We start from the raw sequence: 14587 nt of genomic DNA on the forward strand, positions 1-14587 counted from the left end.
TGCTCTGCTCACTATGGTGAGGCAAATATATCCAGATGATAGCAAATCATAAATTTTGAACTAGGGTAAATACTCCTGTTATTTATCTCATAGCTTTGGTATTCATTCTCTCAAAAACGTTTAAATGAAAATTAATTTGATTCTCTTGCCTGAAATTCCAAAAAAAAGTCGTTTAGCTGAATAGGTTATTTGGCAGGGAATGGCGTTTGGCCGAAATGGTTGTTTTGAGAATGGTCAATTTAGGGCCAAATTACTCTTTCTACTAAACGACCATTTCTACCAAACGATATTTTCGGTGAATGATCTACCATATTGATTCAAATTCCGAACACCTCAGCACATTTCTCACTTCGATGGTCTTTATGACACATGAATTAGGATGTTTTATTAGATCGATTGTTTCCATCAAATAGCGAAAGAATAGAACCTTTAAATAAGCGCTGTATAATCACATTTTATTGATTGTAATTATCAATACTGAATTATTTGATTCTGACGAAGTTTGTCCCAAATTCTGTGCTTTTAAAGTAAACATTGCCTCAAATTCCGAACAATTAGGGAAAAGACGCCTTTGGCAGGTTTTGTTCTGTTATTGTCAGGGCAAAATTTTATGAAATTTGGCCACAATGTTCTTTGATATGCAAAGAATGTTTAGGCCAAATTTGAGCATAATCAGTCATAAAAAAGACCCATGACAATAATAGAACAAAACCTGCCAAAGCCGTCATTCCTCCTATTTGTGCAATAATAATGAAATATTTCAGATAAATCTCCATGTCGCAAGTATTCGGAATTCTGTTTGGGATGATATTCAAAACGGTTCTCGGCTATTTTGGCCTAACGGCATTTTCATTCAGTCAAATGGAATTGGGCTAGATGGCTTGACGGCTTAACGTGTTATTCGGCCAAGCGATGGGAATACGCCGAATATGTCATTTGACCGAACAAACCATTAGGCCAAAACCCATCGGGCCGAAAATGCCATTTAGCAGAAATGAACATACTGCCGAAAATGTCGTTCGGCCGAATTCGTTTGGCCAAATTGTCATTTGACTGAAGACACCATTTTCCGAAATGATCCTTTGGCCGAAATGATCGTTTAGCAGAAAGGCCATATGGCCGAAAATGTTATTCGGCAAATGGTTGGATATTTTTGACCATATTTTCCGCTCAGCAATTGGTATTTGGCCATCTGACAAGTTTGGCTAAATGACCCTTTCTGCCAAGCGACCATTTCAGCCAAACGGAATTTTCAGAAATTCCAAACAATTTTCCTTGGGAATTCCACAGAGCTTTCCTTGGAATTCCAAAATTTCTAAAGAATTTCCTGTTGAAAATTTGGAGGAATTTCCTTTTGGAAGTTCAAAGGAATTTCTTTTTGCAAAATCGAAGGAATTTCTATTTAAAATTTCGAAGAAATTTCCTTTTTTATTCTTTTTTATCAATCTCACTTCCTTTACATCTTGAAGGGACGCTTCTGGGCCTCTTGAAAGTACGCTTCCAAGCTCCTTGAAAGGAGGCTTCCGAGCTTCTCAACAAGAGGCTTCCGAGCCTCTTAAAAGTAGGCTCACGAGCCTGTTGAATTTAGGCTTCCGAGCCTCTTAAAAGCCTTAAAAGCAAGCTTCTGGGCCGTTTGAAAGATGGATTCTGTTCTTTTTGAAAGAAGGCTTCCAAGCTTCTTGAAATGAGGCCTCCGGACTCCGAACTTGTTGAAAGCAGGCTTCCGAAACTTTTCAAAGAAGGCTTCCGAACCTCTTGAAAGGAGGTCTTCGAGCTGCTTGGAAGAGGGCTTTCAAAAAGCGTAGAAGGGTGCTTCACCTGTTGCAACGAAGCAACCGAGCTTTTCGGAAAATAAGCCTTCATGTCGTTCAAAGGGAGACTTCCGAATCTTATGCTAGATTTTAGTTCAGAAGCATATTATAAACATTTTATTCATAATTTTGTCTCCATCAGGTACATTTCATTGGGAATTTTCGAAATTTGCTCATTCGACGTTTTGTCCGTTTGATCTTTTGTTCCGCAGCCCTTCATACACTGTGCTGGTTGTGGAGGGCAGGATTCAATTGGCCTCGATTTTCTAATCGCCGTGATTTTGTAGGCTTTTTGAAATTCTGAACAAATTCTTTAGGTTTCGCAATGGTGCTTGGGTTTCACATTTATAAACTTTGTGAGCCAAAATAAATCTATGTCAAAAAATTATTTGAATAAATTTCTATCATAAAAAAGTTTCATTTTACACACACACACAAGCGAAGATTTTCCAAATAAGTTCGAACCGATATTGAACATTATTGCACCTTATTTTGTATGACTTGCCTCAAATTGTGTTTTTTCAGTGATGAAAAGGGCAGAAAATACAAGAATAAATATTAAACAGAATAAAATAAAACAAACTCATCAGATTTCATTTGTCATAAAACGTACTAGAAAACGTACTTTGTAAACATTGATCAGTGTCTCGTATTTGACTCGACTTGAGAGACTAAAGACGTCAGTACCGTTATTACTGTTGAGGTCGAAATACGTATATGTACTTGTACAGAATGCAAAGTAATGGAATCAAATAATTAATTACATTTGAAGAAATTCCACTGAATAAGCACACAATTATCTTTCATCGGATTTGTTGAATGATGTTTTGGCAATTCATAATTTTCGCAGCAAATTTAAATTAATTGGATTGGAATTGGATAAGATTTGGGTTGGAATTGTATTTGAATTGGATTTGGATTTCAATTTGGTTTGGGTTTGATTTGGATTGGATTTTGATTGGATTTGGATTGGATTAGAATTGTATTTGTATTGAATTTTGATTGGATTAGGATTGGATTTGGAATGAATTTGATTTGGTTTTGAATTGTATTTGAATTTGGAGTTGGATTTGTTTTGGATTGGATTTGGATGATTTGGATTGGATTTGGCTTCGACTTGGATTGAGTTTGAATTCGATATAGATTAGACTTGGGTTGGATTTTGATTTGGATTAGAATTGGATTTGGATAAGATATGGATTGGATTTGGATGTGGATTGGACTTGAATTGGATTTGGAAAGGATTTGAATTGAATTTGGATTGGATTAGATATGGATTGGATTTGGATTAATGTTGGATTGGATTTGACTTCAATTTGGATTGAATCTGAAATAGAATCGGATTGGATTTGGATAGAATTTGGATTGGACTCGGATTGGATTTAGATTGGATTTGAATTGGATTTGGAATGGATTTGGATTAGGATTGGATTTGGATTGGATTTGGATTAGATTTGGATTGGATTTGGAATGGATTTGGATTAGGATTGGATTTGGATTGGATTTGGATTAGATTTGGATTAGAATTGGATTGGATTTGGATTGGATTTCGATTTGAGTTAGATTTGGATTGAATTTGATTTGGAATGGATGTGGATTGGATTTGGATAAGATAATGATTGGATTTGAATAAGATTTTAATTGGATTTGAATTGGATCTGAATTGTATTTTGATTGGATTTGGATTAGATTTGCATTGGATTTGGATTAAATTTTGCATTGGATTTGAATTCGATATAGATTGGATTTAGGTTGAATCTGATTAGACTCGCTTTGGATTTGGATTGGATTTAAATTAGATTTGGATTGGATATGGATTGGATTTTAATTTGGATTTAGATTGGATTGAATTAAGATTAGATTTGGATGGATTTGTTTTGGATTGGATTTTGATTGGGTTTGAGTTTGATTTGGATTGGATTTGGATTAGATTTGGTTAGGGTTTTGATTGGATTTGGATTGGATATGGATTGGATTTTAATTTGAATTTAGATTGGATTGAATTTAGATTAGATTTGTTTTGGATTGGATTTGGATTCGATTGGATGTGGATTGGATTCGGATTGGATTAGTTTTGGATTAAAATTGGAAGTGGGTTGGATTTTGATTGGGTTTGAGTTTGATTTTGATTGGATTTGGATTAGATTTGGGTTGGATTTGAATTAGATTTGGTTTTGATTTGGATTGGTTTTTGATTGGAATTGGATTGGATTTGGAATGGATTTGGATTTGGATTGGATTTTGGATTGGACTTTGAATTGGATTTGGATTGGATTTGGATTGGATTTGGATTGGATTTGGATTGGATTTGGAATGGATTTGGATTGGATTTGGATTGAATTTGGATTGGATTTGAATAGGATTTGGATTGGATTTGGATTGGATTTGGATTAGATTTGGATTGGATTTTGGTTGGATTTAAATTGGATTAAGATTCGACTTGGATTGGATTTGGATTTAGATTAGATTTGGATTGGATTTGGTTTGGATTTGGCCTGGATTTGGATTAGAATCGCATTGGATTTGGATAGGGTTTGGATTGGATTTGAATTTGAATTGGATTTGGATTTTAGTTGGGATTGGATTTGCATTGGATTTGGATTAGATTTGGATTGGATTTTGGTTGGATTTAAATTGGATTAAGATTCGACTTGGATTGGATTTGGATTTAGATTAGATTTGGATTGGATTTGGATTGGATTTGGTTTGGATTTGGATTAGAATCGCATTGGATTTGGATAGGGTTTGGATTGGATTTGAATTTGAATTGGATTTGGATTTTAGTTGGGATTGGATTTGCATTGGATTTGGAATTGGATTTATTTTGGATTGGATTTGGATTAGATTTGAATTGGACTTGTATTGGATTAGGATTTTATTAGGATTGGATTAGGATTGGATTTGTATTAAATTAGTATTTTATTAGGATTGGATTTTGATTGGATTTGGATTGGATTTGATTTGGATTAGATTTGAATTGGATTTTGATGTGATTTGGATTGTATTTAGATTGGATTGGATTAGATTTGGATTGGATTTAGATTGGATTTGAATTGGATTTGGATTAGATTTGGATAAGATTTGGATTGGATTTGTATTGAATTAGTATTTTATTAGGATTGGATTTTGATTGGATTTGGATTGGATTGGATTTGGATTGGATTTGATTGGATTTGGATTGCATTGTATTTTGATTAGATTTGGATTGGATTTGAATTGGATTTAAATTGGATTAGGATTGAATTTGGAATTGGGATAGATTTGGATTGAATTTGAATTGGATTTGAATTGGATTTGGATTGGATTATGATTTGATTAGGATAAGATTTGGATTGGATTCGAATTGGATTTAGATTGGATTAGGATTGAATTTGGAATTGGGATAGATTTGGATTGGATTTGAATTGGATTTGGATTGGATTAAGATTCGACTTGGATTGTATTTGGATTTTGATTATATTTGAGTTCGATTTGGCTTGGATTTGGATTGAATTTGGATTGGTTTTGGATTAGATTTGGATTGGATTTGGATTGTGTTTGCATTTAATTTGGAATATATTTGAATTTTAAACTTTTTTTTAAACTTTCCTCAAGTGTTTTTTTAATCTACAGATTAAGACACCGAATATATTTGAAATGGGTTTGAATTTGATTTGGATTGGATTTGGATTGGGTTTGGATTGGAATTGGATTGGATTTGAAATGGATTTGCATTGGATATGAATTGAGTTTGGATTTGGATTGAAATTGAATAGGATTTGAATTCGATTTGAATTGGTTTTGAATTGGATTTGGAATGAATTTGAATTGAATTTGGTTCGGATTTAGATTGGATTTGAATTTGGTTTGTATTTGAATTGGATTTGTATTGCATTTGGATTGGATTTGAATTGAATTTATATTTGGATTGAATTTGAATTAGATTTGGATCGGATTTTGATTATATTTGAATTGGATTTGGATTGGATTGGATTTGTATTGGATTTGAATTGCATTTGGATTGGATTTGTATTGTATTTGGATTGCATTTGGATTTGAATTGAATTTTGCTTGGATTTGGATTGAATTTTGATTGGATGAGGATAGGGTTTGGATTGGATTTAGATTGGATTAGGATTGAATTAGGGATTGGGTTAGATGTAGATTGGATTTGGATTTGACTTGGATTTGAATTGGATTTAGATTGGATTAGGATTGAATTTTGAATTGGGTTAGATTTGGATTGGATTTGAATTGGATTTGGATTGAATTAGGATTAGATTTGGATTGGATTTGGATTTCGAATTCAGTTAGATTTTGATTGGATTTGGATTGGATTTGGATTAGATTTGGATTGGACTTGTATTGGATTAGGATTTTATTAGGATTGGATTTGGATTTAGGATTGAGTTAGATTTGGATTGGATTTGGATTGAATTTGATTTGGATTAGATTTGAATTGGATTTTGATGTGATTTGGATTGTATTTAGATTGGATTGGATTAGATTTGGATTGGATTTAGATTGGATTTGAATTGGATTTGGATTAGATTTGGATAAGATTTGGATTGGATTTGTATTGAATTAGTATTTTATTAGGATTGGATTTTGATTGGATTTGGATTGGATTGGATTTGATTGGATTTGGATTGGATTTGGATTGGATTGTATTTTGATTAGATTTGGATTGGATTTGAATTGGATTTAGATTGGATTAGGATTGAATTTGGAACTGGGATAGATTTGGATTGGATTTGAATTGGATTTGGATCGGATTATGATTTGATTTGGATTGGATTTGGATTTTATTAGGATTGGATTTGGATTTAGGATTGAGTTAGATTTGGATTGGATTTGGATTGAATTTGATTTGGATTTGGATTAGATTTGAATTGGATTTAGATGTGATTTGGATTGTATTCAGATTGGATTGGATGTAGATTGGATTTGAATTGGATTTGGATTAGATTTGGATTAGATTTGGATTGGATTTGTATTGAATTAGTATTTTATTAGGATTGGATTTTGATTGGATTTGGATTTGGATTTGGATTGGATTTGATTGGATTTGGATTGAATTTTGATTGGATTTGGATTTTGATTGTTCTGGATTCAATGTGGATTGGATTATGATTAGATTTGGATTGGATTTGAATTGGATTTGGATATGATTAGGATTGGATTTGGATTTGAAATTAAGTTAGATTTGGATTGGATTTGGATTGGATTTGGATTAGATTTGGATTGGACTTGTATTGTATTAGGATTTCATTAGGATTGGATTTTGATTGGATTTGGATATTGGATTGAGTTAGATTTGGATTTGATTTGGATTGAATTTGATTTGGATTTGGATTAGATTTGAATTGGATTTAGATGTGATTTGGATTGTATTTAGATCGGATTGGGTTAGATTGGGATTGGATTTAGATTGCATTTGAATTGGATTTGGATTAGATTTAGATTAGATTTGGATTGGATTTGTATTGAATTGGTATTTTATTAGGATTGGATTTTGATTGGATTTGGATTGGATTTGGATTGGATGTGGATTGGATTTGGATTGGATTTGGATTGGATTTTTATTGGATCAGGATAGGATTTGGATTGGATTTGGATTTTGATTGTTCTGGATTCAATGTGGATTGGATTTTTATTAGATTTGGATTGGATTTGAATTGGATTTGGATATGATTGGGATTGGATTTGGATTTGAAATTGAGTTAGATTTGGATTGGATTTGGATTGGATTAGACTTGGATTGGACTTGTATTGGATTAGGATTTTATTAGGATTGGATTTGGATTTAGGATTGAGTTAGATTTGGATTGGGTTTTGATTGAATTTGATTTGGATTTGGATTAGATTTGAATTGGATTTAGATGTGATTTGGATTGTATTTAGATTGGATTGGGTTAGATTTGGATTGGATTTAGATTGGATTTGAATTGGATTTGGATTAGATTTGTATTGAATTAGTATTTTATTAGGATTGGATTTTGATTGGATTTGGATTGGATTTCATTGGATTTGGATTGAATTTTGATTGGATGTGGATAGGATTTGGATTGGATTTGGATTTTGATTGTTCTGGATTGGATTTTGATTAGATTTGGATTGGATTTGGATATGATTAGGATTGGATTTGGATTGGATTGGATTTGGATTGGATTTGAATTGGATTTGGATTTGATTTGGATTTGGAATCGGGTTGGATTTGGATTGAATTTGGTTTTTTCGGCCAAAAGATATTAGAGGGAGACATAATTTTTCAAAATTTTGATCGGCATTGGCCACTATCAGCCCGGCATTTGTTCGAAAGGGTCCTTTAGTCGAACGCCATTTGTCCGAATGTCATTTGGCCGAATAGTTAAAATTTGTTTCCTTATCAAGTTAACTGAGAAGTGAGATATTTGAAATGAATAGGGGGAAGTTAGATTAAGAAGTGAGAAATGAGATGTTCGAAGTGAGTACAGAGTACTGAGTAGTAACAACTGGGAAGTGAGAAACGAGAGTTGACAAGTGAATGGTGAGAAGTGAGATGTGATATTTGTGGAGTGAGAAGTAGGAAGTGAGGAAAACAGAAGCGAAAAGTGAGAAGTGAGATATGATAATTGGGAAGTAGAATGCGAGATGTTTAGAAGTGATGAGTGAATGGTTAGATATAAGGCAGAAGAACTAAAACAGGAGAGGAAAGAAGGAAATAGAAGGGAACAGAAAGAATAGGAAGAAGGGAAAAGGAAAGAGAAGGAATAAGAATGAAAGAAAAAGGAAGCAGGAATAAGGATGAAGAAATACTGAAGGATTAAGTTAGAAGAAGGAAGAAAGAGCAATGATGAAAGAAGAGGTGAAGAGAGAGATAATAAAGATGATGGAAGTATGAAGAAGAAAGAAGAAGAGATGGAAATGGGAAGGAATAAGGATTAAATTTACTACTTTCATCTTACATCGCACCTTTTACTTATCACACCTCATTTCTCACCTTTCACTCCTAAAGTTCACTTCTTTTGTCTAACTCTTAACTTCTCACTACTTACTACTCACTGCGCACTTCCAACTTCGCACTTCTTACTAATCAATTCACACTTCACGCTTCTCAATTTTTACTTTTTACTTCTCACTTTTCACTTCTAACTTATCATTTCGCATTTCTTACTTCTCACTGCTTCTAACGTATTACTTCTCATTTTTTAATTTTCACTTCAGAGTGGAAACTCTTCACTTCTCACTTCGCTGTTCTCATTTCTCAATTTTATTCTAACTTCTCACTTCATATTTCTCACTACTTACTTCTCACTTCTCACTGCTACCTTTTCACTTCTCACTTTTAACTATTCACTTTTCACTTTTTACTTTTCACTTCTCATTTTTAACTTCCCATTTCTCATTTCAAATTTCTTAGTTGTAACTTCTCACTTCTTACTTTTTTCGTCTTCTTAATTATCGCTTCTTACTTCTCATTTTTCACTTTTCACTCGTCACTTCGCAGCTCTCACTTCTTACTTCTAATTTCTTACTTCTTACTATTCACTTTTTACTTCTCATTTTTCAATTCCCTTCCTACCTCGTACGTCTAATTTCTTATAAGATGTGAAAAATGTCTTATTCTTCACTTCTAACTGCACACTCCATGTTATTCTTAAAACTCACTTCTCATTACTCACTTTTCGCTACTCGCAAAATAAGTTTTTTCATCTATTCGTCCAAAGGGCATTTGACCTAATGCCCCGACATTGTACATATTGTGCATGTGAACTGATTCTGACAACATCGAGTTAGCGAGGTGAAAATGCATTGGGAAATTAATTCGACCCAGTGAATATCGAGTAAAGGAGGTATCGACTTACGGAGGAAACACAGTATGCTAAATTCAATGGTCTTCGAATTTCATCGAGTAAGGGAGAATATCGAGTTACGGAAACACGAGTTAGGGAGAGTTCACTGTATTAAACCCTCTCGGTGGGGGCCGCCTGTCTGAATCAGTTTTTCCAGCTTGTAAACAAGTGCGATAGACTTGTTTTTATGATTTGTTACGATTCGAAGAGGCTTTTGTCTCTTTTTTTATCGTTGTTTTTTATCTATTGAGAGCAATTTTTGCAAACCCTGGTGGCCACGAGGTGGCAAATTATTCAAAGGAAAATCCCAATACGAGATTGTGGAAGACCTCATCCTTATACCCATGTGCAGGAATGGGACGTCATATGGAATGGAATGTGGAATGGAATATGGAACGGAATAAGAAATGGAATATGGGATGGAATCTTCTTCTTCTTTGGCGTTACATCCATCATTTTTTTTCATTGGCGTTACATCCTCCACTGGGACATTGCCGCCTCGCAGCTTAGTGTTCATTAAGCACTTCCACAGTTATTAACTGCGAGGTTTCTAAGCCAGGATACCATTTTTGCATTTGTATATCATGAGGCTAACAGGATGATACTTTTATTCCAAAGGAAGTCGAGACAATTTCCAATCCGAAAATTGCCTAGACCGGCACCCGCGCGTCTTACCGCATGGCTAAAGAGGGCCCTTATGGGATGGAATATAGAATGGAATATGGAATATTCTTTGAAATTTTTACAGAAAATTCTTTATAGTTTATAATAGAAAGCTCACGATTTGTTAATATTTTGTTCAATAAGTGTTTAAATTATTCAAAAATCACTAAAATGGAGTCATGCTATGTTTTAATTGGTACGAATCGTCATTAAGGGTGAATTTGTTAATAAATTCCATAACTTTATCAGACACTTTCAGTATTTCATCTACCTGTCGGCCTACGGTTCCAGTTAATTAACAGCAAACAACCACCTCCCATTCTAATGCATATTGCATAACGGGCACTCCCGCTTAACTAACAAAACAACCTAAAAACTCCACGACCGTACGAAAAAGTTTCCACCCATTATCACATTTTATGGTGCGCAAATTCGCGGTTCTCTTAAAACGCCCATATTTTAACATTCCGGCAAACCAGCTAATCACAACATTTCAGCCGCAGCGTCGCCTCTCGCGGGCCTGGTGATAGACCTCTCCCTTCGAGCTGAGGTCATTTCTCCCTGCGTTGGTTCTAATTCTGCAGTCACAACCTGCGATAAAAAAAACAGTAAATTAAAGCAAGATGTTAGTTACTTCGTGAAAATTAGCACCCTTCCATTCGCCGGGCAACGTTTTCGCATTTGTTCTCGCGTAAGTTCCAATCATTGAACAACGCATTTGAAACTTTCCTCTTCGGCAAAGAATCCCATTCTTCCCAGAACGGGAGCGGGAAATAATGTTCCACGCATCGCCCATCCGCTCCGTCTGCCACCACCGTTTTACGAGGCCCTTATTTTTGTATCTTTTATTCCCATGAAAATTAAATCCAAATGAGGCCCCCGCCGGACGGAATTCATCATCCGACCGAATGAAAGTGATGCCGGAATTCGGGAAGTCGTTCCCAATAGAAGAAAAGAACAGTAGTAGTTCTAATTCTTGAACGGACGTTCGTCGGTGCCAAAAAAGAGATGAAAAAAACGGAAAAGATTTTGGTGATATCATTCCGCGAAATAAAAAAACAAACGCAAAGCGAACACAAACTGGAAGAGTAAAAGCTTCCTGTTTCGCCCGAGGGTAATGCGATGGAAGTTCACTAGACCAGAAAGACCACACAGCCAGGCGCGCAGTGCACAACGCCCTGGCACTTGAGGGCCCCGTTGCCTTGCGCCGCCGTTGTTAATTTGCGAAAAATTTCAGACATAATTTTGGGAATCGCAAACAGAAAAAAAAACAAACCACATTGTGGCGAGATGATTTATCGTGGGATATTGAAGAAATGGGGCTCGTGTAGCCGGAATTAGTGGTACAAATGTTGAAACGAACTTAGTAACGTGTTAGGAAACTTGAGCGTGTGTGTACAAACAAAACTTAAGCGTTAGACAATTTTCTCCAGTATAACAAAAAAAATCAAAAACACCATTACATAAGCAAATGAAAAAAAAATTAATGAAACATGACTGACAAATAGAAACAGATAGAAAGTGATAGATCGAATAAATGATTAAAAGGAATGGAACTGCTAGGAAAATTCCATTTTAAATGTTCGTGCAAATTGTCAATTTATATATATTCAGTGAAATCGCGGTAAGTTCTAATGCGTAACTCTGGTTTGTTTTCTCCAGAGATGTTCGATTTTTGTAATGCGAATTGGAACGTAAATTTAGGAACATAAAAATATTACAGTAATATATTTTTAAGTTTTTTGTTTATCCGAGGATCACATGACCCAGAATCACCGGATGGTGATTCACCATATGTCGTGTGCAGGCACTGAATCATCGGTTAAGTTCTCACCCTGCAATCGAAAGCCTGCATTTAATTTCGTTCGGCAATTTAGCTAAACGGTCCAAAATCACTGCAATTTGATTCGAATGCAACAATTCCTTACAAAAGAGCCTCTTTGTTGTCTCGGCTACTGGCTTTCGGCAGAAGTGTTCTCCGCGCCGTCCATCCGCTCGCCAAAGTTCTCCAAATCCGTGAAAAGGCGCAAAACGCTTCCAATTATTTCATTATGTCAATTCCATCTCAGTTTGCCTCCCCGGCGGCGGCGGCAGTGTAAATCATCCATCCGAAAATTGGAGCGAAGCGGTGCCAAAATTTCCTGGAAAAGAATTTCATTACCATTTATTAGGCGCATTATGTTGGTTGATCTTTCTAATCGTTCCACCCGGTCCTTCTCTTTCCAGACTCCACAATTGCCCCGGGAGCGCGCTCCGAAGTGCAGGAATGTGCCCTCTCGATCGGGCTGCTCATGTTTGGCATCATCCTGGAGCGGTTCATCCACGTGATACAGAGCGCATCGTGCGGTCCCAGCAGTGGGAATGCAAGCAATCCCGGCACCAGAAACGCGGATCCCGCCGGCGGCGGCAGCAGCAGTAGCGGTAGCAGCAGCAGCATCAGCAACAATGACACGAATGAGTCGCTGCTGCAGGCGATCGCCAGCAAGGAGAACGCAATCGCCGAGAACCTCAAGCAGCTCGACTTGGTGGCTGGCACGAAATCAACACCTCAGTCCGGCAGCGGGAACCGGACCGCAAAGGATAATAGGTACGGGTTCACACCTTTTCGATCTGTGATAGGGAGTTTGGGGTGAAGCGGCTTTTTGGGTTTCTTTGTTGGAAAATTATCATTATTTGGAGAGATTTCAAAATATCTTAGAACAAAAATACTATGAGCAAGTCGTTTTTGGAGCAGATGAGCTGTTTTTTGGCATTGCTCTTTGCTTATGGAGTGAAAAGACCAAGCGAGACAAATTTTCAGGAAACTCACTAGAAAAGGCCATTTCTTTTTTGGCTTAATATTTACGCAAACGCAACATGTCACGTAATTAAGTTAATTATTCTAAGAATCACAATTCCGTCATCCATGAAGGCGCCACCAGGAGGGCATTTGCGTTCGCTTTATATTTTCCTTCTATGATGTGTCCTTCGACGTAAAGATAACTCGTCAAAAGCTAACAAATCTTGCTTAACTTTTCAACAGTTTTTTCATGAATTAATCTGAATATTGCAATCAACAACAGAAAAAAATGGTCCTTTTGAAAACTTAAGCGAGAAATAAAGAAATTTCAATCAGTTATTCATCTGAAAATTGTTCAAACCAAACCAAATGTCCCTATTAACAACGTTAATCAGAATTAAATTACGTCCAATGTTCCTTCGACGTTATATCTTTTCGACCGAATGTCATTCGACGAAACGTCAGCTGAATATTTTTTGTTACGATCAAATGGTATAGATTCTTAGGATGTATAGGCGTCTATAACAGACGAAGGTCATCCGAACTAAAACTTCCATAGTATCATGTCAAAATGTCATCTTTTTCAACTGCACAGATACGTATTTAGACCTCAACTGTAAGGCCGTCTTCAGTGTCTAGTACTTGACTCGGTTTAAAAGCAAGACTCCGTAGAAGCCTTTGTTGGCTATACAAATCTTCAATATCTGAGTCTAAGAGTAGTTTGAAGTACCGTTGGTGTTTTGAGAAAACTATAACATGTGGCCCATGATGGCCAATGATGGTCCATGGAGCAAATTCAACTCTTGAAGATGGTGAGAATATCGCACTTCTTCTTGTTGACTATACAAACCTTCAAAATTCGATCTCAAGAATAGTTTTCAGTGTAGTCTTGGGAATACTGCAGCACGGTTACCTTAACAAAATGATGTCCCATGAAGCTATGAACATTTTATGTTTGAGCGCCCGTAGAATGCTTTGTTGGCCAAACAGACCTTCAAGATTTGAACGCAAGAATTTTTTGGAGTACCGTTGATGTCCATGGAATACTGTAACATGTTCATAATAGGAAATCGATATCCCATGGAGCTGTTCTAACTTGAGACCCCGTATAACGCTTTGTTGCACGTTCAGACGACCAAAGATGGTTTAAAAATTCTAAAACACCTTGTAAATATGTTTCCAAGTACATCTACTTTTTACTAGTTTGCATCATCTTTTAAGTCTGAATAAGCAAGAAAAATGTTTAAAAATCCGTTTTGAATCAGTTAAGAAACATCTACCAGGCATATAGAAAAGATGGATGAATTCTTTATTCAACGGAACATGGCGTTCCGAACGAGCAGACACGTAGAGCCGACAACAATATGTGTTTTTTAATTATGGATTCATCCCATCTCCGCCCTTTTTGGTTTAGTAGATTTGTATGATAAGGATTATTTGGCCAAATATCAAAACCCCCTTCCCCATACACCTACCTATTTTTTTACACGGTTGGTTTTCAGTAGATTATGACATTTAGC

The 14587-nt window shown here is 35.8% G+C and overlaps 1 protein-coding gene across 2 annotated transcripts in view; it reads left to right on the forward strand.

The window, feature by feature from the left end:
* LOC134207912 (telomerase-binding protein EST1A) overlaps positions 1 to 14587 on the forward strand; it is a 339763-nt gene that overhangs the window by 158340 nt on the left and 166836 nt on the right. For both annotated transcript variants that reach the window (XM_062683978.1, XM_062683979.1), the window contains exon 7: positions 12515 to 12875. In XM_062683978.1, the coding sequence (XP_062539962.1) occupies positions 12515 to 12875 (361 nt within the window). The remainder of the gene's footprint in view (positions 1 to 12514; positions 12876 to 14587) is intronic.

Source organism: Armigeres subalbatus, chromosome 1 (assembly GCF_024139115.2).
Source record: "Armigeres subalbatus isolate Guangzhou_Male chromosome 1, GZ_Asu_2, whole genome shotgun sequence".
Classification (NCBI taxonomy): domain Eukaryota; kingdom Metazoa; phylum Arthropoda; class Insecta; order Diptera; family Culicidae; genus Armigeres; species Armigeres subalbatus.